Genomic DNA, 25,106 nt, shown 5'->3' with positions numbered 1-25,106 from the left:
TGTTTAGGAAGAGCACTGCAGTGAGCACCGTGATCTTCCAATACGAGATGGCACTAGCGGGACATAGATGGCAATAGGGAGCCTGGGAACTTTTCCAGGGCAGTCCAGGGTCTCCTTTCATGTAGCCTAGAGGAAGTGGGTAGATCTGGGTTTGAGGAATCCTTTGTTTCCTTAGCGTCCCTCTGGACCGGCCCAGAATGACTGATGGGTTGTGCACGCCTACCACCAGGCGGAGACTGAGAAGACTGATATTGAGGCAGCCTATAAGAGCTGTGCTCAGCCCCTTGGAAACCTCAGTATTCTCAGTCTTCAGCAGGCCTCAAAATGTCTATTCTGTTTTCTAATTTATGTAAGCTCAGTCTAATAAGTTTGTTGTTTTTTCTTATACATCTGTGCACTGTTTTGGTTATCTGCTGGCTGAGGCCTGCGGGGGTTCACTAATGCCTCGGGGGTGCTACACTCGGGTGGCCGGGTCCCTCCCCTTTCTATCCCCGAGCTTTCCCTGTATGCCTGAGGGCTCAGGGTGGACTGTGGTCCTTTGCTGGCCCCAACCCCTTCGAAGGAAGGGAGTTTGCAGAGCCGCAGGGAACAGCCACTGTGATATTAAAATTTTAAAAAACCTAAAAGCAGGCAGGTGCAATGGCTTTAGCCTGCTGTCATGGCTGTCTCCCTGCAGGGTCTTGGTCTCGGGAGCGTGTTATAGTTCCTCTTCCTCTGTTCTGGTTTTGGATTCAAGCACCAGGTGGTTGTTCTGGACAGGTGTTCAGTTTAAAAAAAAAAAAAAAGAACCACAGGGTTCCGTGTTAAAAAAAACCAAACTGTGTGGAGGCATGAGGACTTCTCGGTTTAGCGAAGCTGTGCCAGTTTTCAGTATGGTGTCCGCGCCTTTCTACACCGCTTGGGTTTTCGGCGGGAAACTCCGCCATTTTGTTTGTAGCTGTGGAGGAGCAGCACAGACATTTTTGATAGTAGTCTGCTATTGTTCCGGCGGCCTCTTCGGTAGTGCTATGAGGTCTCCTCTGGAGGGAGGAAGATTTTCTCTTCCTTGTCATCAAGCAGATGAATCCATTACGAATGGGTTGTGTCCATCAACCAGCAGGGGGAGATAGAGAGCACTGAAAAACCATAGTGCCTCTTGGCCAGCTAGCTCCATCTGCCTCTTCAGTATTCTCTATCTCCCCAGCAGAGTGGACGCAGCTTATTCAGCTCCTTCAAAAAATCTGCCTGGGGTGGCTCCTGTGCTTTGGCCAGTGGTAGCAGGGGTGTTGGGGGCTATTGCAGCTCCACTTTGAAGGCACATAGGTTCACCCTTTCCCTGCCTTACTCGGCCCCCCGATGTGGTTGTGGACACATAGGTTTGCCCTGTCCCTGTCTTTTCCCGCACTCTCCTTTGTGGATGCAGGCACATTGGTTAGTCCTTTCCCTGCCTTTCCCACTCTACTGATCCTGTGGAGTTGGAAATTTGCCTCTAACTTTCCTCACAGCGTTAAAAAAAAAGTCGTGTCGCGCTTTGGCGCTGCGATTCCAGAAAAGAGGCTTTCTTCTGATTGTGCAGCGTGACCGGAGCTCTATGGACTCGGTCTGGTGAGGTAAGAGCGTTTTGTAGCTCCTCCGGGGAGGGCCCGCAATAGGGATGTTTTTGGCACGAGTCCGCCATTTTGAATTTTCCGCCGTTTTCGGCAATGGCTGCAGAGGTTGTTAAGCGCTGTTCCCGTTGTGGCAAGCGCAGATCTGCAGCAGGGCCCTGTAAATCGTTCTCTTCACACGTCAGGGCCGGCACGAGCATGGCGAGCGATGTTTATTCCCACTCAGTGGAGCTGGCAGCGGGCTCCATTTTGGACACGCCGCATGGCGCGACTCCCGCAGAAGTGGAGGGGTTTGAAACTGGAAGGGAGCCTCATGTGGAGACTAACAGGGAAGCTACTATCCCCGGACTGGAACCGGGAGGCCAGGGTGAGCCCTTCTCCCCTGAGTTTGTGTTGCTGCTGCATAAAGCATTCATGTTAAAAAGAACTCTCCCGCAGGGGTCTCATTCTGCCCTGCTAACCGTCCGTCCCCCCCCCCCCCTCCCCCCCCAGTGGAGCGCGGCCTCGGATTGCCGTCAGGTGCGTTTTCCCCTGACAGCTGGCCGCAAGACAAGCGCAGAAGGGTTAATTCCCCTTCAGAGAGTGCTCTTTCCCCCCCCCCCCCCCCCCCCCCCCCCCCCCCGTGGTCAGGATGTGAGGATTCTGAGGTGTCTGGCAGGCCCTCGTGGTCTGAAGAGCCAGAGGAAGGTGCAGGATTGCCACCGGATCCAGATGATCCTTCCGCGGTGAGGATTTTCCACTGCGACGAGCTGCCAGCGCTTATTTCTGATGCCTTGCAGGTCCTCTCAAATGAAGATCCTGGGAGTGGCAAAGCCTCCTCTGGTAATCCGAGGATGGCAAGTACTAAGAAGCCTGCTCGAGCCTTTCCTTTGAATGACTCCATCCAAGAGCTTATTTCGGCTCAATGGGCTGACCCCGAGGGGCCTTTGAAAGTCAGCAGGGCAATTATACCCTCTAAGTGAGGAGCATTTGGCGCGCTTAGTGCCTAAAGTGGATGCCCTAGTGACGGCTGTGACAAAGAGGACTACCCTCCCAGTCGAGGGAGGAGTCGCCCTGAAAGTCATGCAGGACTGACGCCTGGAATCAGCGCTGAAACTGTCCTTTGAAATTTCAGGCCTATCCTTACGGGCGTCTGCATGCAGCTGCTATGCTGCCCGAGCCTGCCTCGCTTGGTTACAACAGGCAGTGGAACAGCCCGGGGATGGAGCGGATCCCCTTACTGAGGTGGCACCGCGGAAGGAGTAGGCCTTGTCTTTCTTGGCTGACGCACTTTATGATCTGGTCAGAGCTTCGGCTAAACAGATGGCTGTGGCGGTCCTTCAATGGCTACAGCATTGGGCGGCTGACATGGCCTCTAAGCAAAGGTTGGTGAAGTTGCCCTTCCAAGGCCTTCTCCTATTTGGTGAGGAGTTGGAGAAAATTGTTAAAGGCCTGGGGGATGCTAAACCCCAGCGCTTACCCGAGGATAGGCCGAGGCCTCTCTCCAAGGGTCAGGCGTTTCCCTCCTCTTACAGAGCTAGAAGGTACCGGCCAGGGCGTTCTGCTGGGTTCACTTCTTGTGCCCGCTTTCAGCAGAGGAACTCCTTTCGTTCGGACAAGCGTCCCGCAGTGACCGGCTTAAGGCCTGGAGTTCAAGGGCGGCCCTCTCCTCGATTCCTGCAATAGGAGGACGGCTTTCCCTCTTTCTCGAGGAGTGGGTCAAGATTTCCTCAGATCAGTGGATTTTGGACCTGATCAGAGATGGCTACAGAATAGAATTCAATGCCCCAGTGAGAGACGTGTTTGTGGAGTCCCGATGCGGTTCTGCCGTCAAACGGACGGCGGTAGAGGAGTCCTTGCAAGGCTTGATTCACTTAGGGGCGGTGTCCTCGGTGCCTCCCGCCGAACATGGCTCCGGCCGTTACTCCATTTACTTTGTGGTGCTGCGAAAAGGTGGGTCTTTTCGGTCCATACTCAACTTAAAACAAGTCAACAAGTCTAAGAGTGCGGCATTTTCACATGGAAACCCTGCGCTCCGTCATTATGGCGGTACAGCCAGGAGAGTTTCTCATGTCTCTGGACCTGAAAGAAGCTTACTTGCACATTCCTATTTAGCCCCTGCACCAAAGGTTTCTTCGGTTTGCGGTGATGGGAAAACATTTCCAGTTTCGGGCCCTGCCTTTTGGCCTCGCCACAGCTCCAAGAACCTTTTCCAAGGTAATGGTGGTAGTAGCTGCCTTTCTCAGGCGAGAGGGCATTCGGGTTCTCCCGTACCTAGATGACTGGCTCATCAGAGCAGACTCGACAGAGGAGAGTCATCAGGTAACAGCCAGAGTGGTCTCAGTACTTCAATCTCTGGGCTGGGTCGTCAATATAGCCAAAAGTCACCTGACCCCTCTCAATCTCTAGAATAATTGGGGGTCCGGTTCGCCACAGCTTCGGGGTTTGTTTTTCTTCCCAAGCAAGGCGGTGCAAGCTTCAGAACCAGGTCCGTCTGCTCCTGAGGATGCCTCGCCCCTGCGCTTGGGACATTGTCCAGTTGTTAGGGTCGATGACGGCCACCTTGGAAGTGGTGCCCTGGGCGAGAGCGCACCTGAGACCTCTGCAGTGCTCCCTGCTTCAATGATGGTCTCCAATTTCTCAGGATTATCAGTGCAGACTCACGTCGACTCAGTATGGAGTGGTGGCTCTCAGACAGCATGCTGCGGCAAGGAATGCCGCTAGCGCTCCCTGATTGGTGCCTGGTGGTAACAGATGCCAGTCTGAAGGGCTGGGGTGCACATTGCCGGGGAAGGCATGCCCAGGGTCTCTGGACACCCGAGGAGTCGGAGTGGTCCATCAATCGCTTGGAGTTGAAAGCGATTTTCCATGCTCTTCTGGCTTTTTACTCGACCCTGGAAGGATTGGCTTTCAGAGTTCTGTCGGACAACACGACAACAGTGGCCTACATAAATCGACAAGGCGGCACTCAGTGCAGAGCACTGGCCGCGCAGATTTGCCACTGGGCCGAGCTACATCTGCAGTTTCTGTCAGCAGCTCACATTGCAGGTCAGAGCAACGTGCAAGCCGATTATCTAAGCAGGCATCAAATCGACCCAGCGGAGTGGGAACTGGCAGACGAAGTGTTTCTTCAGATCTGTGCCAAGTGGGGGACGCCCGTAGTGGATCTTATGGCCTCAAGCGCAAATGCCAAAGTCCCGTGTTTTTACAGCAGATGGAGAGATCCTCGCTCGGCGGGGTTGGATGCCTTGGCTCAACCCTGGCCTCAGGGCCTCTTGTATGTGTTCCCTCCGTGGCCCTTGATAGGGCGAGTACTGCGGATTTCGGCTACATCAAGGAGAAGTGGTTCTCATTGCCCCGGATTGGCCCAGGAGGCCGTGGTATGCGGACCTCCGGCGGATGCTGGTAGAGGCTCCCCTTCCTTTGCCTCTGGTACCGAATCTGTTGTCACAGGGACCGGTGACCATGGAGGACGCCTGCCGCTTTGGTCTTGTGACATGGCTATTGAGAGGGCGCAATTGAGAGACAAGGGTTATTCCAATAAAGTCATTTCTACTCTCCTACAGGCCCGCAAGCGTTCCACTTCCGTGGCTTATGCCAGGATTTGGCGCCAATTTGAGGTCTGTACTCCGACATCTTTATTTTCCCATAAGTTGGAGATGCTGAGGAAATGCGTCAACATGCCCCGAAGCTCTAGTCCTAAGCTGTCGTCATGATTCATGATGTCACTTCCTGGACAAGCAATTCTTCATAACCTTTATGTATAGTCAGTTCACCACTTCATTCCAGCCTCCTTGCAATCTCTTTTGGGCTGCCTCCAGAGAACACTAGGTGACTTTAACCTCTCAAATTGCCCTTTAGTGTAGCTGTATGAGTCTGTTGACAGAGAAAAGGGAGTTGAATACCTGTAACAGGTATCTGGACAATTGGCTGGTTTTGGATCAGATGGCAAAATGTGTGCAACACTCCAAGCCGCTATCTCAATGCTTCAAAATCTGAGATTCCTCATTGAGTCCAAGTTAACCCTAGTGTCGTATCAGATTATCCAATATATCTGTGCCCTATTGGATACGCAGATAGCCAAGGTATATATCCTCCATGCAAAAGGATACAAACAATAGGAACATTGTGCTCAGCTTGCAGGGCTTTTCTGCCCCAACTCAACTGCTTGAGACATCATATAGGTCCTAGTACACATCATCCCAAGACTTCACATGCACCCTCTTCACTGGAGCCAGCATTGGCACCTATCCACAGAAAGCTCATCTGTCCCTGTAGATAGCAGGGGAATGCAGACACACTTTCCTGCTTTCCCTCCCCACACTGAACCAGCAATTGTGATGTAGACTGAGGAGAGAGGAGGAGGGGGAGTTAGGATTAGTATGGAAGTATCCATGTATACTCAGGGGAGCCTTTTAAAGGCTTACCTGGGCTATGGAAGAGCACCCCCACAAAGAGCCGTCAGGATGATACCACCCATTAGTGTGTCTGCATTTCCCTACTGACTATAGAGAACCTCATTTATAATTAAGCAACTCCATTTTCTGGTTTATAATCTGTATAAAGATAGTGATCCTTCAGAACAAACTAGCATCCTGTTCTTTAAATTGTTGCAATTTTATTGAAATCTTCTGTTTCTCAGTTTGGTTGGGGACAGAGGGAGCAAACTGTAGTAGCTGTCAATATAATGGTAGGTTTAGCTTTTCTTCACAAATTTGAGATGTCAGAAGGAAGGATGGCAAATCAAAATTAACTTTTCTAAAGATTTGGCTCGGAAATTAAATTGCCCAGCTCATGGAGTATTAATCTGTTTTAAGGGAACCTTCTCTTGGAAATGTTATCTCTGTAGATTTTATAGTTGTTGGTTGATGCCCTTGAAATGAGAAGTCTGTTGAAATGCAAGGCCTTGTTTTTTCACTGCAGGAAAGCTGTGCATAGAAGTCACATCACAGAGCAAAATTGTCTGGATTTCTGAAACCCTCTGTATTGGCTGTGGTATCTGCATTAAGGTAATGGATCTTTCCTTAACCTTAGCAACAGATGAATCCAGGAACTGGTGGGTTGTGTCCATCTACTAGCAGGTAGAGATAAGAGATTACTAAGTCGAAGGCAGTGATGCCAGACGGCCAGCTCCTCCTTCAACCATTGTATCTCTATCTCCAGCAAATTCAACGGGGAAGATTTATATTAAATCTCATACTAAAATCTCAAGTTTGCCAGTAGTATAAATAAAGGTATGAGAATGTACTGACGTAGAATGTCTGTTGTGTGGATATTGAGAACTGTATAATGTTTTTTTGGACTCTAATAATGTTTCACTGCTGTTCAGTGAAGAATAGCAATGTATTGTGCCTTAACATGGGCAGTTTTAATCTTTTAGAATTTTTCTTTTTTAATTTCCTCCTCCCTTCCTATTTTGGTTTCCTGTGCAATCAACTACTTTATTTGAGCAAATACAGAGTCCTTATTCATTTACCCAGTATTTACCTCTGTGTTTATAAACCTACTCCCCAGTCCCCCCAGCCTAGTGCATGTGCACCCTGAGTCTTACCAGTGGGTGTCATCATCTTGTGATAGCCAAGTTTCACCCTTGCTACCTAGAAACCATGAAGGCTGTCTCTGCAGTCTCGCCCACCAAGCCGAGGACCAGAAGCCAGGCTTGGAGATGAAACCCTGATCTGCATGATCGTTCTGCACTTCCTCTAAATTGTCAGGCTACTTCCATTAGTTTTAATCTGTTTGATCTGTCCGAGAAATTACCACTATATCGCCATTACTGTCTAATCTTTGATCCGCAATCACAAGCAGGATTTTGTCAGATGTCACTCAAATGTAAGAAACGGAGAATGGTGCGGATGCTATCCAGCGTTCTGTAGCTTTAAGAAGCCTTTGGCAGCATCTCATCATGCATGGGTGAGTGCCTTCCCGCCCAACATGAGCATGTGGGACCATCAGTCTTTCTCTCCCCCCCCCCCCCATGGAGCAGCGAGGTTGTGTCTAGTGAGCTCTCCTCAGCACATCTAATTTTTATTCTTTATTTGCTCTAGGTGTAACAGTAATCTCTGGGACTGAGGTGTAACAGTCATCTGTGGGACTGACCCCCATAGTTGATGTCTGTTGTGCCTAGGCCCTGACTATAAGGTCTCCAATTGTGTTCTCTGTTTAAAAATGCAGAAAAAGAGCAAAGGGGCCTAACACTAACTTTTTGCTTTTTAAGTCCAATCCATTAGCATCAGAGGAAATGGTTCCCATGGCTGGAGGAGCTTCATCAAACACTGGTGTGTACCAGCATCGAGGAGGTCTCCCTCTGCCTCGACATTGGGCACCAGTGGAGCCTCGTTGGACTGGTCATCGTCATGCCTGTCATCAAGGATATGCCTGGATTCAATGACATCCTTGTTGGCACTAAGGTACCCCGATGTGTATCAAGTGAAGGTGAAAAAGCACCAACACTAGTCCCTTTGAAGTACAGTGCCAGGAGCCCAATGTCATCAGCATTCCTGATACCCAAGTAGTGTTTTTATTTTTATTTATTTTTTTGTTACATTTGTACCCCGCGCTTTCCCACTCATGGCAGGCTCAATGCGGCTTACATATTGTATACAGGTACTTATTTGTACCTGGGGCAATGGAAGGTTAAGTGACTTGCCCAGAGTCACAAGGAGCTGCCTGTGCCTGAAGTGGGAATCGAACTTAGTTCCTCAGTTCCCCAGGACCAAAGTCCACCACCCTAACCATTGGTGTTCTGAGGCCTACTCCTCCTCCTGATTGCTGGGACCAGCCTTCTGATTAGGCACCAGCATCTTCACCGTCTGTCCGTGAACAGATACTGGCCCTGCCTTACTGATGCCTGCCTCCGGGGAATGATTCTGGGCCATGCAACAGGAGGAGTGCTTACAAATCGGTGCAGAGAACCTTTTCGGGTGCTAGATCTACTGGGGTTTATCAACTACCCAAACTCCTCTCTCCTCCCATTACAACGGTTATAGTACATTGGAGCTCTGGTAGACACAGTTCAGGCTCAGGCTTATGTACCTCAGGGATGGGCAGGTGCTTTAATCACATCGCCACTCAGGTCCAGTACAGCCAGCAGGTCACAGCCCAGCAGATGTTGAGGTTGCTAGGCCAGGCAGCTTCCACAGTGTACATCACGCCCATGGCACGCCTCCATTTGAGAGTTGCCCAGTGGACCCTTGCTTCCCAGTGATGTCAAGCCACCAGGAACCTTGTGGATGTTGTGGTCACACCAAAGTTGTCTCAGTCGCTTCTCTGGTTGACAGTTTAGTCCAGTTTGACACTGGGACTCCCATTCCAAATTCAGCACCCCAGCAGATCTTAATCACAGATACATCTAGTCTGGGCTGGGGAGCTCATGTGCAAGGGCTTTACTCCCAGGGGGTACTGGTCTGCTCAGGGAGGCCAAGCTTCACATCGATTTCCTGTACCCAGGGGTGATCTGGAACGCACTAAAGGCTTTCAGATAGAACCACATAAGTGGTTTCTCAACATGAGCAATGCCTGCAAGACCTTCTGAGAGTGGGGCATCTCCTAAAGTTTAGACTCAGGTCACATGGCAAGCTAACATTGGATGCTTTCCTCCTCAGTTGAGAGGGGAGGGCCTTCTGTATGTGTATCCTCCAATCCCTCTGATAGGGAAAACGTTGCAGAAACAAGTTGGACTGAGGAGCTATGATTCTCGTTGCACCTTACTGGCCAAGATAGATTTGGTTCCCTCTTTGTCTGGAGTTACCCTCTGAAGAACTGTGGAGGTTGGAGTGTTTTTCTACCCTTGTGCAGAATGAGGGGTCTCTTCTGCATCTCAATTTCCAGTCTGTGGTCCTTATGGCCTGGATGTTGAGAGTATAGAATTTTCATCTCTTAAGCTCCCTAAGAGTGTCTCCCATAACTTCCTGGCTTCCATGAAAGACTCTACCAAGAGATGTTTTGCTTTCAAATGGCTGTCTGATATGAGGGCAAAATCCTAGATCCTCTCTTGTCCTACACAAAACCTGATTGAGTACCTCCTACACCTCTGAGTCTGGTTTGAAGACCAAGTCTGTAAGAGTTCAAGTCAGTTCAGTTAATGATTACCATTACCTTATAGAAGATAAGCCCATCTCTGTACAGCTTCTAGTTCACTTCATGAGAGATTTTCTGTTGGCAAAGCCCCCTATCAAACTTCCTGTCATGGGATCTCAATATCATCCTCACTCTGCAGATGACAGGAATCGAGTGTCTCAAAAGGAGCTTTTATCTAAAGTGCATGACCTGAAAAGTCTTGTTTTTGATAGTGGTCACTTCAGCTCATGGAGTCGGTGAGCTGCAGGCCCTAGTAGCTACATAAATATTGCTATACTGGGACAGACCAAAGGTCCATCAAGCCCAGCATCCTGTTTCCAACAGTGGCCAATCCAGGTCACAAATACCTGGCAAGATCCCAAAAAATGTACAAAACATTGTATACTGCTTATTCCAGAAATAGTGGGTTTTCCCCAAGTCCAATTTAATAATGGTCTATGGACTTTTCCTTTAGGAAGCAATCCAAACCTTTTTCAAACTCTGCTAAGCTAACCGCCTTTACCACATTCTCTGGCTATGAATTCCAGAGTTTAATTACACATTGAGTGAAGAAAATGTTTCTCAGATTCATTTTAAATTTACTACTTTGTAGCTTCATCGCATGCCCCCTAGTCCTAGTATTTTTGGAAAGTGTAAACAAATGTTTCCCATCTACCCATTCAACTCCACTCATTATTTTATAGACCTCTATCATATCTCCCCTCGGTCACCTTTTGTCCAAGCTGAAGAGCCCTAGCCGCTTTAGCCTATCTACTACTACTATTTAACATTTCTAGAGCGCTACCAGGGTTACACAGCGCTGTACAAAAAACAAAGGACAGTCCCTGCTCAAAGGAGCTTACAATCTAAAGGATAAGAAGGACAAGGAGTGCAGACAATCAAAAATTGGAACAGTCTAGATTACCTGGGTAGAGGTACAATGGTTAGGTTCCAAAAGCAACATTGAAGAGGTGGGCTTTGAGCAAGGATTTGAAGATGGGTAGGGAGGGGGCTTGGCGTAAGGGCTCAGGAAGTTTATTCCAAGCATAGGGTGAGGCGAGGCAGAATAGGCGGAGCCTGGAGTTGGCGGTGGTGGAGAAGGGTACTGAGAGGAGGGATTTGTCCTGTGAGCGGAGGTTTTGGGCGGGAACGTAAGGGGAGATGAGGGTAGAGAGGTAATGAGGGGCTGCAGACTGAGTGCATTTGTAGGTAAGAAGGAGAAGCTTGAACTGTTTGCGGTATCTGATCGGAAGCCAGTGAAGTGACCTGAGGAGAGGGGTGATATGAGTATATCGGTTCAGGCGGAATATAAGACATGCAGCAGAGTTCTGAACGGATTGAAGGGGGGATAGATGGTTAAGTGGGAGGCCAGTGAGGAGTAGTTTGTAGTAGTCAAGACAAGAGGTAATGAGAGCGTGGATAAGAGTTCGGGTGGTGTGCTCAGAGAGGAAAGGGCGAATTTTGCTGATGTTAAAGAGAAAGAAGCGACAGGTCTTGGCTGTCTGCTGGATATGCGCAGAGAAGGAGCGGGAGGAGTCGAAGATGACTCCAAGGTTGCGGGCGGATGAGACGGGGAGGATGAGGGTGTTGTCGACTGAAATAGAGAGTGGAGGGAGAGGAGAAGTGGGTTTGGGTGGAAAGACGATTAGCTCGGTCTTGGCCATGTTCATTTTCAGGTGGCGGACATCCATGCAGCAATGTCGGATAAGCAGGCCGATGCCTTGGTCTGGGTCTCCGCGGTGATGTCTGGTGTGGAGAGATACAGCTGGGTGTCATCTGCATAAAGATGATGATGGAAACCATGAGATTGTAAGCTCTTTGAGCAGGGACTGTCTTTCGTCTATGTTTGTGCAGCGCTGCGTATGCCTTGTAGCGCTATAGAAATGCTAAATAGTAGTAGTAATAGTAGTAGATGAGATCAGTGAGCCCAGGGAAGAGGTGTAGATTGAAAAAAGAAGGGGTCCAAGGACAGATCCCTGGGGATCTCCAACAGAGAGCGGGATGGGGGTGGAGGAAGATCCATGAGAGTGTACTCTGAAGGTGCGGTGGGAGAGATAGGAGGAGAACCAGGAGAGGACAGAGCCCTGGAACCCAAATGAGGACAGTGTGGCAAGAAGTAGATCATGATTGACAGTGTCAAAAGCGGTGGATAGATCGAGGAGGATGAGGATGGAGTAGTGGCCTCTGGATTTGGCAAGGAACAGGTCATTACAGACTTTAGAGAGTGCTGTTTCTGTCGAGTGTAGAGGGCGAAAACTGGATTGAAGCGGATCGAGGATGGCCTGAGAGGAGAGAATCAAGGCAGCAGCTGTGAACAGCGCGCTCAAGTATTTTGGAGAGGAAGGGTAGGAGGGAGATGGGGCGGTAGTTGGAGGGACAGGTAGGGTCAAGTGATGTTTTTTTGAGGAGAGGTGTGACTACGGCGTGCTTGAAGGTGTCAGGGACAGTTGCAGTGGAGAGAGAGAGGTTGAGGATATGACAGATGGAGGGGGTGACAGTATGAGAGATGGTGTTAAGTAAGTTGGTGGGCATGGGATCAGAGGAACAAGTGGTGCATTTCGAGGAGGAAAGAAGGCGGGCGGTTTCCTCCTCAGTGATATCAGAAAAGGAGGAGAAAGAGGCCAGGGTTGGTTGGTTGAGGGAGAGGATTGAAGGGTGAAGAGGAGGAGGTGGCTTGGTAGTGAACTCAAGGTTGATCTTTTGCACCTTGTCGCGGAAGTAGTCAGCCAGTGATTGAGGAGAGAGTTGGGGGGGTGGGAGCTGAGGGCACTTTGAGGAGGGAGTTAAGGGTGGCGAAGAGATGATGAGGGTTGGAGCTGAGAGAATTGGTCAATTGGGTGTAGTAGTCCTGTTTGGCAAGGAATAGGGAGGACTGGAAGGAGGATAGCATGAATTTGTAATGAAGGAAATCTGAATGGGTGCGAGATTTCCTCCAGAGGCGTTCAGCAGATCGGGCGCAGGAGCGAAGGTAACGGATGCAAGGGGTCAACCAGGGCTGGGGATTAGTACGCCTTGTGGGACGGGAGATGGATGGTGCAAGGGTGTCCAGAGCAGAGAGGCATTGTAAGCGGAGACAGCCTTGTCGACAGACTCGGAGGACATGATGGAGGGGAGGAGATTAGAAATACTAGAGGATAAGGTGGGAGGGTCAATAGCCTGGAGATTCCTGGAAGTAGTGGTTAATGTTGGGCGGGGCTGAGGGGGGGTGAAGAAGTGTGAAGGTGATCAGAGAGAGCAAGAGCTGAGGTGTGGAAATTGGAGAGTGAGCCGGAAGAGGAGAGGATGAGGTCAAGACAATGGCCATTTTGGTGAGTAGGGGTGGTGGAGCACAGCTGGAGTTTGAAGGAGGATGTTAGAGTGAGGAACTGAGAAGCGTGAGAGTCGGATGGGTCATCAGCGTGTATGTTAAAGTCTCCGAGAATGAGGGACGGAGATGAGAGATCAAGAAAAACAGAAAGTCAGGCATTGAAGTCAGGAAGGAAGGAAGAGGGATTTATCGGGGACGGTAAATGACTGCCACTCTAAATGGCAACGGGTAGAATAGACAGATGGAGTGGGCGTCAAAGGATGAGAAGCAGTGAGATTACGGTAGGAGGAGGGGTTGGAAACTATAGGAGGGCGAGAGTAGTAACCCGACGCCTCCACCGCGGCCAACTGGGCGGGGAGTGTGGGAGAAGAGATAACCTCCATGGCATAGGGCCGCGACTGAGGCAGAGTCATCAGGGGAGAGCCAGGTTTCAGTTAGGGCGAGCAGTTGAAGGGAACGAGAGATGAAGAGATCGTGGGTGAAGGGAAGTTTGTTGCAGACCGATCGGGCATTCCACAGGGCACATCCCTTTCTCCTCTCCTAGGAGTTGTATTCCTTTTGCATGAGCTTGTACTGTTGGTCCCTCACGCTCACTTTGGGTGGGAAGGCACTCGCATAAGCAAGGTGAGATGCTACCCAAAGGCTTCTTAAATGTATGGAACATTGGGTAGAGTCCGCACTGAGCTCCATCAGATGATGTCATCCAATTGTGAGACTACATGTCCTTGGAGAACACCTGCTACAGGTGAGTAACTTTGCTTTTTCCCAAGTTTATAGAGCAATTTTGTATATGTACAATTAACATTTAGTGTGATGCATTCCCAAAACAAAAACAAAAAAACATATGGGTGTTAGCTTTATTTTGTTAACTGTATTTTGAATTTCTCTTACTTGAAAAAAAACATTTCAACCTTAACCTTTTGTATATCTGTCTAGTTCATTCTCTCATTCTGATCTTTTTTTTTTCCTATTTATATTTGCTTTTCAAAGTTGTTTACCTTGTGCATTACCTTACTTTTCCATTTTTTCCAGTTTTCTTCTAAATTGTTCTGGCATTTTGCATATTTTCATATCTTTGGCACTCCCTTCTGAGTCCTTTTTACCTCCCCCCCCCCCCCCCCCCCCCCCCCCCAAACTTGCTATTTCTTGCTGCAAACTTGAGTGGCGTGATCTAGAGAGCTGCATGGGAACGGGGTTAGCGGGAATCCCCTCCAGGTTCACAGGGATGGACCCAGGTCCTCGGGGTTCCCGCAGAAGTGTAGGTGAGTCGAGCCTTGCCTTGTCTTCCCTCCCCCGAGCCTCAGGGTGTCCTCCCTGAACGTACCTCAGTATATCCTGGTTGTCTACAGGCCTCTTAGGGACAGGAAAGATCCCCATTCTTTCATGCCTGCTGATGCTTTTCCTTTAAAATGGCTGCCGAGATTTCGATCGGCGTCCTCACAAAACTTCCACAGGCCACCGCTTGAAGTCTCGGCAGCCATTTAATTAAAAAAACGGCAGCAGCGGGCCCTTAGAGGCCACTAGACAGCCAGGATATACTGAGGTACGTTCATGGAGGGGGGAGGTGAATGAATGGATTTGTTCATGGGGGGGGGGCATGGGTGGGAGGGAGCGAGGAGGCCGGAAAAATGAGGGAGGGGCTGGAAAGATTTGAGTGAGAGGGAAATAGAGCACATGGGATAGAAGGGGTTGGAGAGCTGAGGGGGACGTGCTGCTCATGGATGTTTGCTTTTTTGGAAATGTGCATCTTTTCATTTGTTTATTTAGCAGAGTATGGAAGAAAATGCATTTGTTACTTTTACCAGTATTTTCACTGCTTATAGAATCTGGCTTTCTTTGGGGTGGGGGCTCAAAGTGACTGTGCAGCTGGGGTAGGGATGGAGGTAGATTACTTTTTGCAGTAACAGGTTAGATTTCTGTCCCTGTGCAACTCTCTAGTGTGGACTGTCTGGGGTTAAGCAGCACAACAAGTTGAACAGCAAGCTATAAGAAGCAGACCATCCGATGTGGATATAAAATATGGCCACATTTCACCAAAAGTCTGTCAGTGGTTTATAATACACTGTTAAACCAGACATACACATAAAACATAGTAACATAGTAGATGACGGCAGAAAAAGACCTGCACGGTCCACCCAGTCTGCCCAACAAGTTAAACTCGCGTGTCATTTTTTGTGTATACCTTACCTTGATTTGTACCTGTCTTTTTCAGGGCACAGACCGTATAAGCCTGCCCAGCACTATCCTCACCTCCCAACCACCCGCCCCGCCTCCCACCACCAGCTCTGGCACAGACCGTATAAGTCTGCCCAGCACTATCCCCACCTCCCAACCACCAGCCCTGCCTCCCACCGTTGGCTAAGCTTCTGGGGATCCGTTCCTTCTGAGGAGGATTCCTTTATGTTTATCCTACGCATGTTTGAATTCTGTTACATTTGAATTACAATTAATAGCTAAAACATAAAACTACATATAAACCAATTTAAAATGCATTCATACATTCATAGTGACATGCAGAAGTAAAGTGTCAACATGCACAAGTTATAATCCTAAATTAAAACATCTGTAGACTATAAATCATAAGAAACATTAAAAGGTTAAACATGAAACGAGTGCTAAAAACATAAGTTTACCAAAACATGTCAAGTATAGGGACAATAATCTATTTCAATTGTTTCATTCGGTATAATCTGTGAATGTGCTTTAACATGACATAGGGAGGTGGATGTGAGCAAAAGGTGAAGGATACATACCTATTAAGGGGTTTAAAAAATGCTTCTAGTGGAGGAGTAGCCTAGTGGTTAGTGCAGTGGACTTTGTTCCTGGGGAACTGAGTTCGATTCCCACTGCAGCTCCTTGTGACTCTGGGCAAGTCACTTAACCCTCCATTGCCCCTGGTACAAAATAAGTACCTGAATATATGTAAACCGCTTTGAATGTAGTTGCAAAAACCTCAGAAAGGCGGTATATCAAGTCCCATTTCCCTTCTCATTAAAAGGGATATTTTTAAAAAATAGTACTGTAACATCCAGAAAAAATTCTTATACTTAGAATTAGCAGCTCCTGGACACTAAACAATAGCAATCTATTTCAAAGCAGCAGCTCCTTACCTTTCCTCACACGATGAAAACTGTAGAGTCAGCATACTGAATTAAGGACATGTTTAAGTGCAGGCTGTGGAGGTCAAGATTCAATCACAAACCAATAGCTCTAAAAGTAGTTATTCCTCAGTAAAACTAACATTAAAGAAAAACACTGTCAATCCTAAAAGTAAGTACTAAAAAGTGTTCAGAACATAAAAATGACCACAAAAAGATCTGCTTAAAAATTGGGACCTGAACAAGATGGCACTGGAACGCATAACATTTTTTCTTTCTTTTTTAACATTTTTAAGCGTTTTTCCACAGCCTTTTAGAAAACTAATAAATAGTGTTTTGAAGAGGTCACATCGCACTGATGTTAAATCCACCCTCCATTTTCAACTTTCGAATTTTTTTACAGAAACACTTTCAGGTCCCTTTGTAGTCATTTTAAGTTACGTTTCTTATAATTTATGATCTACCTAAGTTTTAACATAGGAGTAGCCTAATGGTTAGTGCAGTGTGCTTTGATTTTGGAGACCTTTGTTCAATTCCCACTGCAACTCGTGACCTTGGCCAAGTCACTCCATTGCCCCAGGTACAAATACTGACTATGAACCTTCTAGGGACAGAAAAAATACCCGCATATAATTTGTACAGCACTGCTTATGTCTAGTAGCGCTTTAAGCGTTGCCGTATTGGGACAGGCCAAAGGTCCTATCAAGCCCAGTATCCTGTTTCCAACAGTGTCCAATCCAGATCACAAATACCTGGGAAGATCCCAGAACTCACTACCTGCCAATAAAGCTCCAGGCCCAGACAGACTTACATCAGAATTCTACAAATACTTTAGGAAAATTTTGTTCCCCATTTTACAACAACTTTTTATGTACCTATATCATAATCCTAAAAAACAATTTTACAGAAGCAAACATAATATTAATTCATAAAGCTGGTCACAATCTCACTAAAGTTCAGAATTATAGACCAAATTATTTACTTAACAGTGACTACCAAAGTTTAAGTAAAATTCTGGCAACTTGATTAGCCAAACTATTAGATTCTCTAATACACGAAAATCAAATGGGCTTCATGAAAGGTTGCTTTATAGGAGGCAATCTACAATTATTCTATGACCTTAACTATATAGCACACAAACTTCCACAGTAGCAAACCAGTTTCTGGACTTGTGCCAATTAAACTTACAAGAGGAACCAGACAAGGATATCCTTTTCCTCTTCTTTTTTTAATTTGGCACTTGAACCACTTTTAATCACTGTGGGATATTCTATTAATATTAAAAGACACAGGTACTACTAAGTACATAAGTATTGCCATACTGGGACAAACCAAAGGTCCATCAAGCCCAGCATGCGCTGATGACCTACTCTTATTTCCAACATAACCACAATCTTCCATTACTGAATTAATGTCAATAGTTAACCTATTTTCCCAGTTCTCAGCCTACAAAGTAAACGAACAAATTAGAAATTGTCAATGAGTAATAATCATACAACTCAAAAAAAATTAGCAAAGCCATTTTTAAATGGTCCCTTATATAGTGTAAATATTTGGGCATCTGGTTATACAAAGATGAAGAACAATAACAATAAATACAAATAAAATCCTTAAAATTATAGATGAGACCACAATGAAATGGTCACCACTAAACCTATCATGGTGGGGAAGACTTGATTTGAGCTTCCGGTATGGTAGGGTTCTCAACGCTGACATCAATAATTATCATTAGTAGTAGTAACTTGTGCATGTTGACACTTCTGCATGTATGAATGTATTTTAAATTGTTTCTTACATTGTTTTATGTTTTAGCTATTAATTGTGTTTTATGAGTACGTCTGGTTTTAACAGTATGTTATAAACTCCTGACACAGCCTTTTGGCAAAACGTGGCCATGTTGAGTATTTCCAAAATAAATATTTTATCTCCATATCGGTTGGTCTGCTTCTTCTTGTTGCTTGCTGTTCTACCTGTCTGGAGATCAGTGCCTCTTCAGTTGCTGTGGCACCAACAAGTCTTGGGACTCTTTCTAAGTTGTTTGTCCCATGGACAAAGTAGAGGCCAGCATTTAGTAAATAGGCCTTTTAGGGTGTCCATAGTATCTTAACCTTCTCTTCTGTAACTTTCCTATTTGAGTATTGCTTTGCATGCTGTCCTTCAAGGAAAATAGTAGGAGCTAGCCTAGGGAAAGGTGTAGCATCTTGCATTTGTATAAGAAGAAATGTATTTATTTTTTAGAAATGTCCTTTCGGAGCCTTGTCCATCGTTAATTTGCCTAGCAACCTGGAAAAAGAAACAACCCACAGATATTGTGCCAATGCCTTTAAACTTCATAGGTATGTTCACAGTATTATGAAGGCTGTTAGTTTAATGCTGAATAGTATTTAAAAGGGTGAGATATAATGAAACAATTTTGTCTTTTACTTGTATGCTAAAGTCATTTAAATGTTAACATTGCTTATAATATTTTATAGAGATGTAGACATGACTGGTCAGTGCATTAAGGCTTATCACATTTATCTAGTAGGGGTTTGTTGTGTTTATTTTTTTTTCTTTTAAATAAAATTCAACAAAACTAGTTCTATATTACATTGCACCTTTTTACTATGCAACATTCTCTTTACATGTCTTAGTTTCCTTTCAAAATTGTATCAGCTTAGCCTCGGACACCAGCACTTTGTGGGTTCATCTTCTGATGAACTTGGTAATGACAGATGCTGGTATTAACCTCGCACAGGGAAGATGAATGATAGATGCAGATCCATTCTCAAATGCTTCTCAGTCTGTGTGCTGCTTTTACAGTTTGTATGTACTGACTCGAATAAATCCTTGTGAATGGAAGTTTAAGTGGGAAATCCCTAATTGCACAAACCTGAAGTCTGGTAACTCAGCATATAGTGAACATACTTGTTTTTTTGTCTGTAGGCTGCCTATTCCCCGGCCAGGTGAAGTACTGGGATTGGTTGGTACCAATGGGATTGGAAAATCTACTGCTCTTAAGATTTTAGCTGGAAAGCAGAAGCCAAACCTTGGAAAGTATGATGTAAGTTACCCATTTGGTCAGACAGTTATTTTATGTTTCGTTGAGTTCATTTTAAAGAGTAAGATCTACTGGCAGTGGCTAGATCCAGCTAAGTAGTTGTCTTGTGATACAGTGACATCTCCACTGTTGAATGAGAACTGCTATAGAAATTTTTTAAGAGTATAAAAATTTAATCCTACTATAAGAAGTAGTTTTGAAAACATTCTTGGAGTTTTTTTTATTTTATTTTTTTTATTATTTCTTTGTTTCATATTTTTCTTTCCCTGGTACTTCTCTATGTGCTCTTTTGAGCTTCCAGGTCAATCAAAGCAGACCGCCACTGACCTACAGTGCCATGCTGTTTCGTTCCTAGGTACCTGGGGATTTTCCCTGATGTTCATATTGAAATCTTTGGTACAACAAGGTGTATTCAGTTTCTGAAATACACCATGCTTTCGAGGGAAGGAATCTTCAGCATTTATTTTCTTTCTCCTGTAGTCACTTGCCCCGTTTCACCTTGATAAACCACCATATGGCCTGTTGTAGGCTTCAAACCGGTGCAGAAGCTTACAGTTTAGAACTTTCTAGCACCATTCATGCACTGGTACCTTCCTAGCCAACGCGGGAGTGCGGGTCCTTCGGTCTTTTTTTCCACAGAACTGAGAGGACACTGTGCTACATATTTCAGCAAGTGCCTTCCTGTGTAGGTATTTTTTTTTCTCTTTAATGTTTTTCCCCTTCCTGTTATATTTTGGTTCATGTTTGGCATTTTAAAATTTTCTTTATTCGTGAGTGGCTGTGCGTTTAGGCCACAGCCCCAAACTCAATTTGAACACTTACCCTTTTTCATGGTTTGAGATTGAGGAAAGATTCTAGACCTAGTCCTTAGTGGAGCGCATAATCTGGTGCATGAGGTAATGATGCTGTGGCCACTTGATAAGTGATCATAATATGATCAGGTTTGATATCAGCTCTGGATTAAGTACACATAGGAAATCTAATACGTTAGCATTTACCAGGGTAGAATAATTCTCGTAGCCCCAGATTGGCCGCGGAGGCCATGGAATGCGGACCTAATTCAGCTGCTGGACCGATGTCCTCTTCGTGTTACGCAGATATACAGCCTACTAAAGCAAGGTCCGGTGCTCATGGATGATCTGTGTCTCTTTGGCCTTACAGCTTGGCCATTGAAATGGCTCAGTTGAGACAAGAAAAGTTATTTTGATCATCATTGTACCTTGCTTCAGGCTTGGAAACGCTCTACATCCATGGCATGTGTAAGGGTGTGGAGGATGTTTGAGGACTGGTGTTCTGAGCACGAACTTTCTTCCTTCTCTGCTCAGATTGTGCAGATATTCAGAAAGGATGGGCGTTGGGTTCTCCCAAAGTTTAGGTTGCAGCTTTGGCCTGTTTCAGGGGCCAGTAATAGAAGACATGTCTTGCAGCTCATCCGGATATTATTAGATTCTTGAGGGGAGCAGGGCATTTGCGATATCCCTTTCGTACACCATGTCCAGAGTGGAACCTTTAATTTAGTCCTTTGGGCTCTTCAGAAGCCTCCTTTTTGAGCCGCTTTGGAAGACCTCATTGAAAGATCTTACAATAAAGACGACATTCTTGGTGTCTATTGCATCGACAGGATTTCGGAGCTTCAGGCTCCCTTGTCGAGATCCCTGTCTCCACTTTTTAGAGGCGGGAGTTCTCCCTGTGCACGGTTCCTTCCTTTCTTCCAAAAGTGGTATGAGCATTTCATCTCAACCAATCTGTGGAGCTTCTGTCCTTTAACAGAGAGGATAAAGAGGCTTGGTATTCTTCCTTGAAGCTTCTCAATGTTTGTAGAGTCCTCATTAGATAACTGGAAGTCATGAATGAGTTTCGCAAATTGGACAGACTGTTTTTGCTTTTTGGTAAGCAGAGGCCTGTCCTCATGGCTTCCAAGCCCACAGTTGCTAGATAGCTGAAGGAGACTATTGTGTCAGCTTATTTGCTTGTGGGGAAGCAGGCTGTTCAGGCCTTGCAGGCTCATTCTACAAGGTGTACAATGACATCCAGGGTGGAGACTGCCTTACTGTCTCCAGTGGATATTTTCAAGGTGGCAACGTGTTCGACACTGCATACTTTTGCCAAGTACTACAGGGTGGAAGTTGAGGTGTGCTTGGAAGTCAGTTTTGGGGCTTCAGTCCTTAAAGCAGCAGTGCCGTCAGTTTCCCAGCCACTCAGGGGACTGCTTTTGAACATCCTAAAGTTTCTGAAATAGTGAGAACCTATGTAATGGAAGGAGAAATTAGGTCTTACCTAGAGCAGTTGATACAGGAGCCAACAAGAAGTGGAAAAATTCTAGACCTAGTCCATAGTGGAGTGCATGATCTGGTGCAGGAGGTAATGGTACTGGGGCCTCTTGATAACAGGGATCATTATATCAGATTTGATATCGGCTCTGGAGTATGTACACACAGAAAATCCAGCATGTTGGCATCTAACTTTCAAAAAGACTATGATAAAATTAGAAGAACGGTGAAAAAAAACTTGAGGAGCAGCTGTGAAGGTCAAAAATTTACATCGGGCATGAACGCTGTTCAAAAATACCATCCTGGAAGCCCAGGCCATAATATTCCATGTATTAAAAAAGGAAGAAGGAAGGTGAGGTGAAAATTTCCTCTCAGATGCCTAGATTAAGTGAGGTGAATGGCTCCTGTGTTAATTCATAAAAGAAGGGAAGGGCTGGTGAAGGGGACTATCTCCTGGGAGGGTTTAAATCAACAATCTAGTAGAGTAGGATTTAAATCTTAGCACTTCTCTCTCATAGAGAACATTTGTGTCTGGAAATGGTAAATAGCTATATAATGTTGTCTTTGTCTGTCTTGAACACCCTATATGTAAACAATGTGCACAAATGGCTGGTTTTTAAGTTGTTTTTTTGCATATCTCACCTTTGCATTGTAATCCAAGTTTTCTCACATAGGAGGTTACACCTATTAAATATATGAAGTGCAGGTTGATATTAAGAATCAGAGATTGTATTTCCCATTACCCTTTAGAAATGGACATTAAAAGGGCTCCAGACATCAAGGATTGTCTAAGTCTTTTAATGAAGCTGAGTTAGTCACTTTAACAGTGAATGAATATCATCATAGCTTTTCACTAGGCTCCTGTTTTTGTATGTCTGTGTAGGAACCACCTGATTGGCAAGAAATCCTGACCTATTTCAGAGGCTCTGAATTACAAAACTACTTTACCAAAATTCTGGAAGATGATCTAAAAGCCATCATCAAGCCCCAGTATGTGGACCAGATACCCAAGGCTGCAAAGGTTGGTGCAGTAATTGCATAAGTTTGAGAGACACTTGGGGGCAGAGCAAATGCTGCCTTGTTCTGTTATATACTTTCATAGCTCATATGTGGCGTGTCAGAATAGTATGGCCAGATTTCTGTGTACTTGAAAGGCTGTTGGGTTTGGCTTCTACAATTGCTTGTATGATTCTTAAACTCTGGTCTTAGAGGGTTGCAAGAATATTTGCAGTAAATATTTGAGTTAGTCACTGTGTATAAATTTATTTGTTGTGGATATCTTTAAAATACATGGTAATGTTATCGTTTTATACTTATATCTTTGCCCTGGATCTAAAGTACTGGTAAGTATATAAGAAAAATGTAAAGCTTATTATCAGTAGAAGTTGAAGTAAGAGGTTTGGTGTACCCAACTCCACAGTCCTGCTTTTAACTCTTACCTGTTGGCAGCCTTTGAGAAAGGTGTTATTTCTATGTATAATGCTTTAGTGTTGGATTAATAATAATAATGCTTTAAATACACAAGGAGCTGCTTTTGACCTGAAATTTGTTTTGTTCTCCTAGGGAACTGTAGGGACCATTTTAGATAGAAAGGATGAAACTAAGACTCAGACTATTGTCTGTCAGCAACTTGGTAAGCGAGATTTCAATGTAAATATGTGCTTTAGCAACATTTAATGCTATTTTTCCATTTTGTTTTTATTACTATTACTACTAATTCTACAGAACAGATTATTCTTGTTATGCTACTTCATTTTCCCCAAATAGTGCTGTTAAACTAGTGTCAACCTTCTAAGTAAATAAATATTATTGTAATTTTTCTGTACTGCTGTTGTACATGCTGTGATCTCTTTTTCTGCTAAAAATAAATCAAGGGGGAAGGTCAACCCAAAATTGCAATCAGTTTTTAGAAGTCAGCCTAAACTAGTACTTGAACAACTCAGTTGAGCCCAAACCAGAACCAAATTCAAGAAAAAAAAATACTGGTTATCAGTTACTAAATTTTTATTAGCCTTAACTTTGGTAAAGGTGATCGTAACAAGACCCAATCAAAATATTTAAAGGTTCGGTTCCCTGTTTAGATCCAGTGCTTTTATTTCAATGTTTTTCTCTATGAATTTGTATTATTCAACTTCATCTGTTTTGGGTAAAATGAGAAAAAGCAGAATATTATGTGAAATTGACTAAAAGCTAAGCTGAACATCATCTATCTTGATGAGAACATTTCTCCTTTTTTGACCTGTCCTCTTTATAAATATGGAAAATAGCCTTCTTGAGTGCCAAGGAGGTTTGATAATAGGAGATGGCATGAGCCTATCTGGCCCATTATGTACTCGCTCAGACTGTAAACTCTTTGGGAAAAGGACTTTGTATAATAACTTGCATGCTGTTTTAGGGTACTATATTTGTAGGGGAAAAGGAATGCATTCGGTATTGGATAGTTTATCACTAGGTAAATAGCTGTCAGTCTAACTAAGATGCACTAACCAGGTACATATTTCCAAGAAGAGGGTGAATATCATTGTAATTTATTAACCTGGCACTGCCTCTATCCAGGGTGAAATAATTCATGCTGGTGCAATGCTCTTTACCAGTGGAATTATAAAATGACCTATATGTTTTGAATTAGAGGCAGCTGAGCTTTGAACCAGCATCCCTTGTCCATAATTAAGTGTGGTTTGTACTATCGGGTACGCATAAAACGGGATATGAAATGACGATGTTTTTTTATTGCAGATTTAACCCATCTGAAAGAGCGGAATGTGGAGGACCTTTCTGGAGGGGAACTGCAGCGATTTGCTTGTGCTGTAGTATGCATTCAGAAAGCAGATATGTACGTATGACTGCTGCACCTTTTAGTTCCTTTTTCACCAGCCAAAGCTTGGCTGCCTGATACGCGAACAGGCATATAAAACATTTCTTTCCAGGGATACCCTTGGGGTTTGGAAAAGCAAACAGAAGAGAATTACGAGTGTTATATAACTTTCTTCCTAATGTGTAATGTACAAGAGATGTTAAATATTGCGGTACTAATCCCTGCGCAATTTTCTATAACATACATCCTAGTTTAAAAGTTATCCTGGCCTCAACTGGAAGCCAATGCAGTTTTCTATAATAAGTTGTAGTTCTGTCTGATTTTGTAAGGGAATAAATCAAATGAACCGCCACATTCTGGATTGTTTGTAATTTTTTCATTAGATATTTTGGCAGTCCCAAATAGATAATATTATAGTAGGCCAGTCTACTAAGAATTAGTGACTGAACTACAAGTCTGAACTGCTCAATTGATAGAAATTTGCAAATAACCCTTAATCTTCTCATAATATAAAAAGAATTCATAATGAGAATTTATCTGAGGTTCCAAAGTTAAACTGCTGTCCAACGTAATACCCAGTATATGGATTGATCGAGAATAAAGCTTTCCCCGTGAATAATCAGGTTTTAGTTCTTGAGTTGATTTCATTTTTATTAACAGAAACTTAGTTTTGTCTTTATTCAACTTCAAATAATGGGAAGACATCCAATTGGAAATGTGAGAAACAGTGGGAAATTGCAGCATAAACATCTCATAAATCAGTGAAAACTGGAAATATAATAGTAATATCCACATATATATAGTTCTTATATCCTTCTTCAGGAGCCTGCCCAACCATCAGGACATTAAACATAATCAGTGACGGGTGAACCCTGAGGTACACCTGAAGGTAGTGATCAAGTTTCTGATAAATTTCCCAAAATTTCTAGCAGTTAAAAAGCCCTTGAACCATG

The 25,106-nt window shown here is 44.9% G+C and overlaps 1 protein-coding gene across 1 annotated transcript in view; it reads left to right on the top strand.

Annotated features, from left to right (window-relative positions):
* The window catches only part of ABCE1 (ATP binding cassette subfamily E member 1), a 91,236-nt gene that overhangs the window by 16,470 nt on the left and 49,660 nt on the right, over positions 1–25,106 (top strand). The window contains exons 3-8 of the mRNA XM_030191679.1: positions 6,489–6,574; positions 18,267–18,364; positions 18,954–19,071; positions 22,222–22,359; positions 22,902–22,971; positions 24,075–24,171. Coding sequence (XP_030047539.1) covers positions 6,489–6,574; positions 18,267–18,364; positions 18,954–19,071; positions 22,222–22,359; positions 22,902–22,971; positions 24,075–24,171 — 607 coding nt within the window. The remainder of the gene's footprint in view (positions 1–6,488; positions 6,575–18,266; positions 18,365–18,953; positions 19,072–22,221; positions 22,360–22,901; positions 22,972–24,074; positions 24,172–25,106) is intronic.

This window comes from Microcaecilia unicolor, chromosome 2 (genome assembly GCF_901765095.1).
Source record: "Microcaecilia unicolor chromosome 2, aMicUni1.1, whole genome shotgun sequence".
Taxonomy (NCBI): domain Eukaryota; kingdom Metazoa; phylum Chordata; class Amphibia; order Gymnophiona; family Siphonopidae; genus Microcaecilia; species Microcaecilia unicolor.
This window is presented reverse-complemented; position numbering and strand designations above follow the sequence as displayed.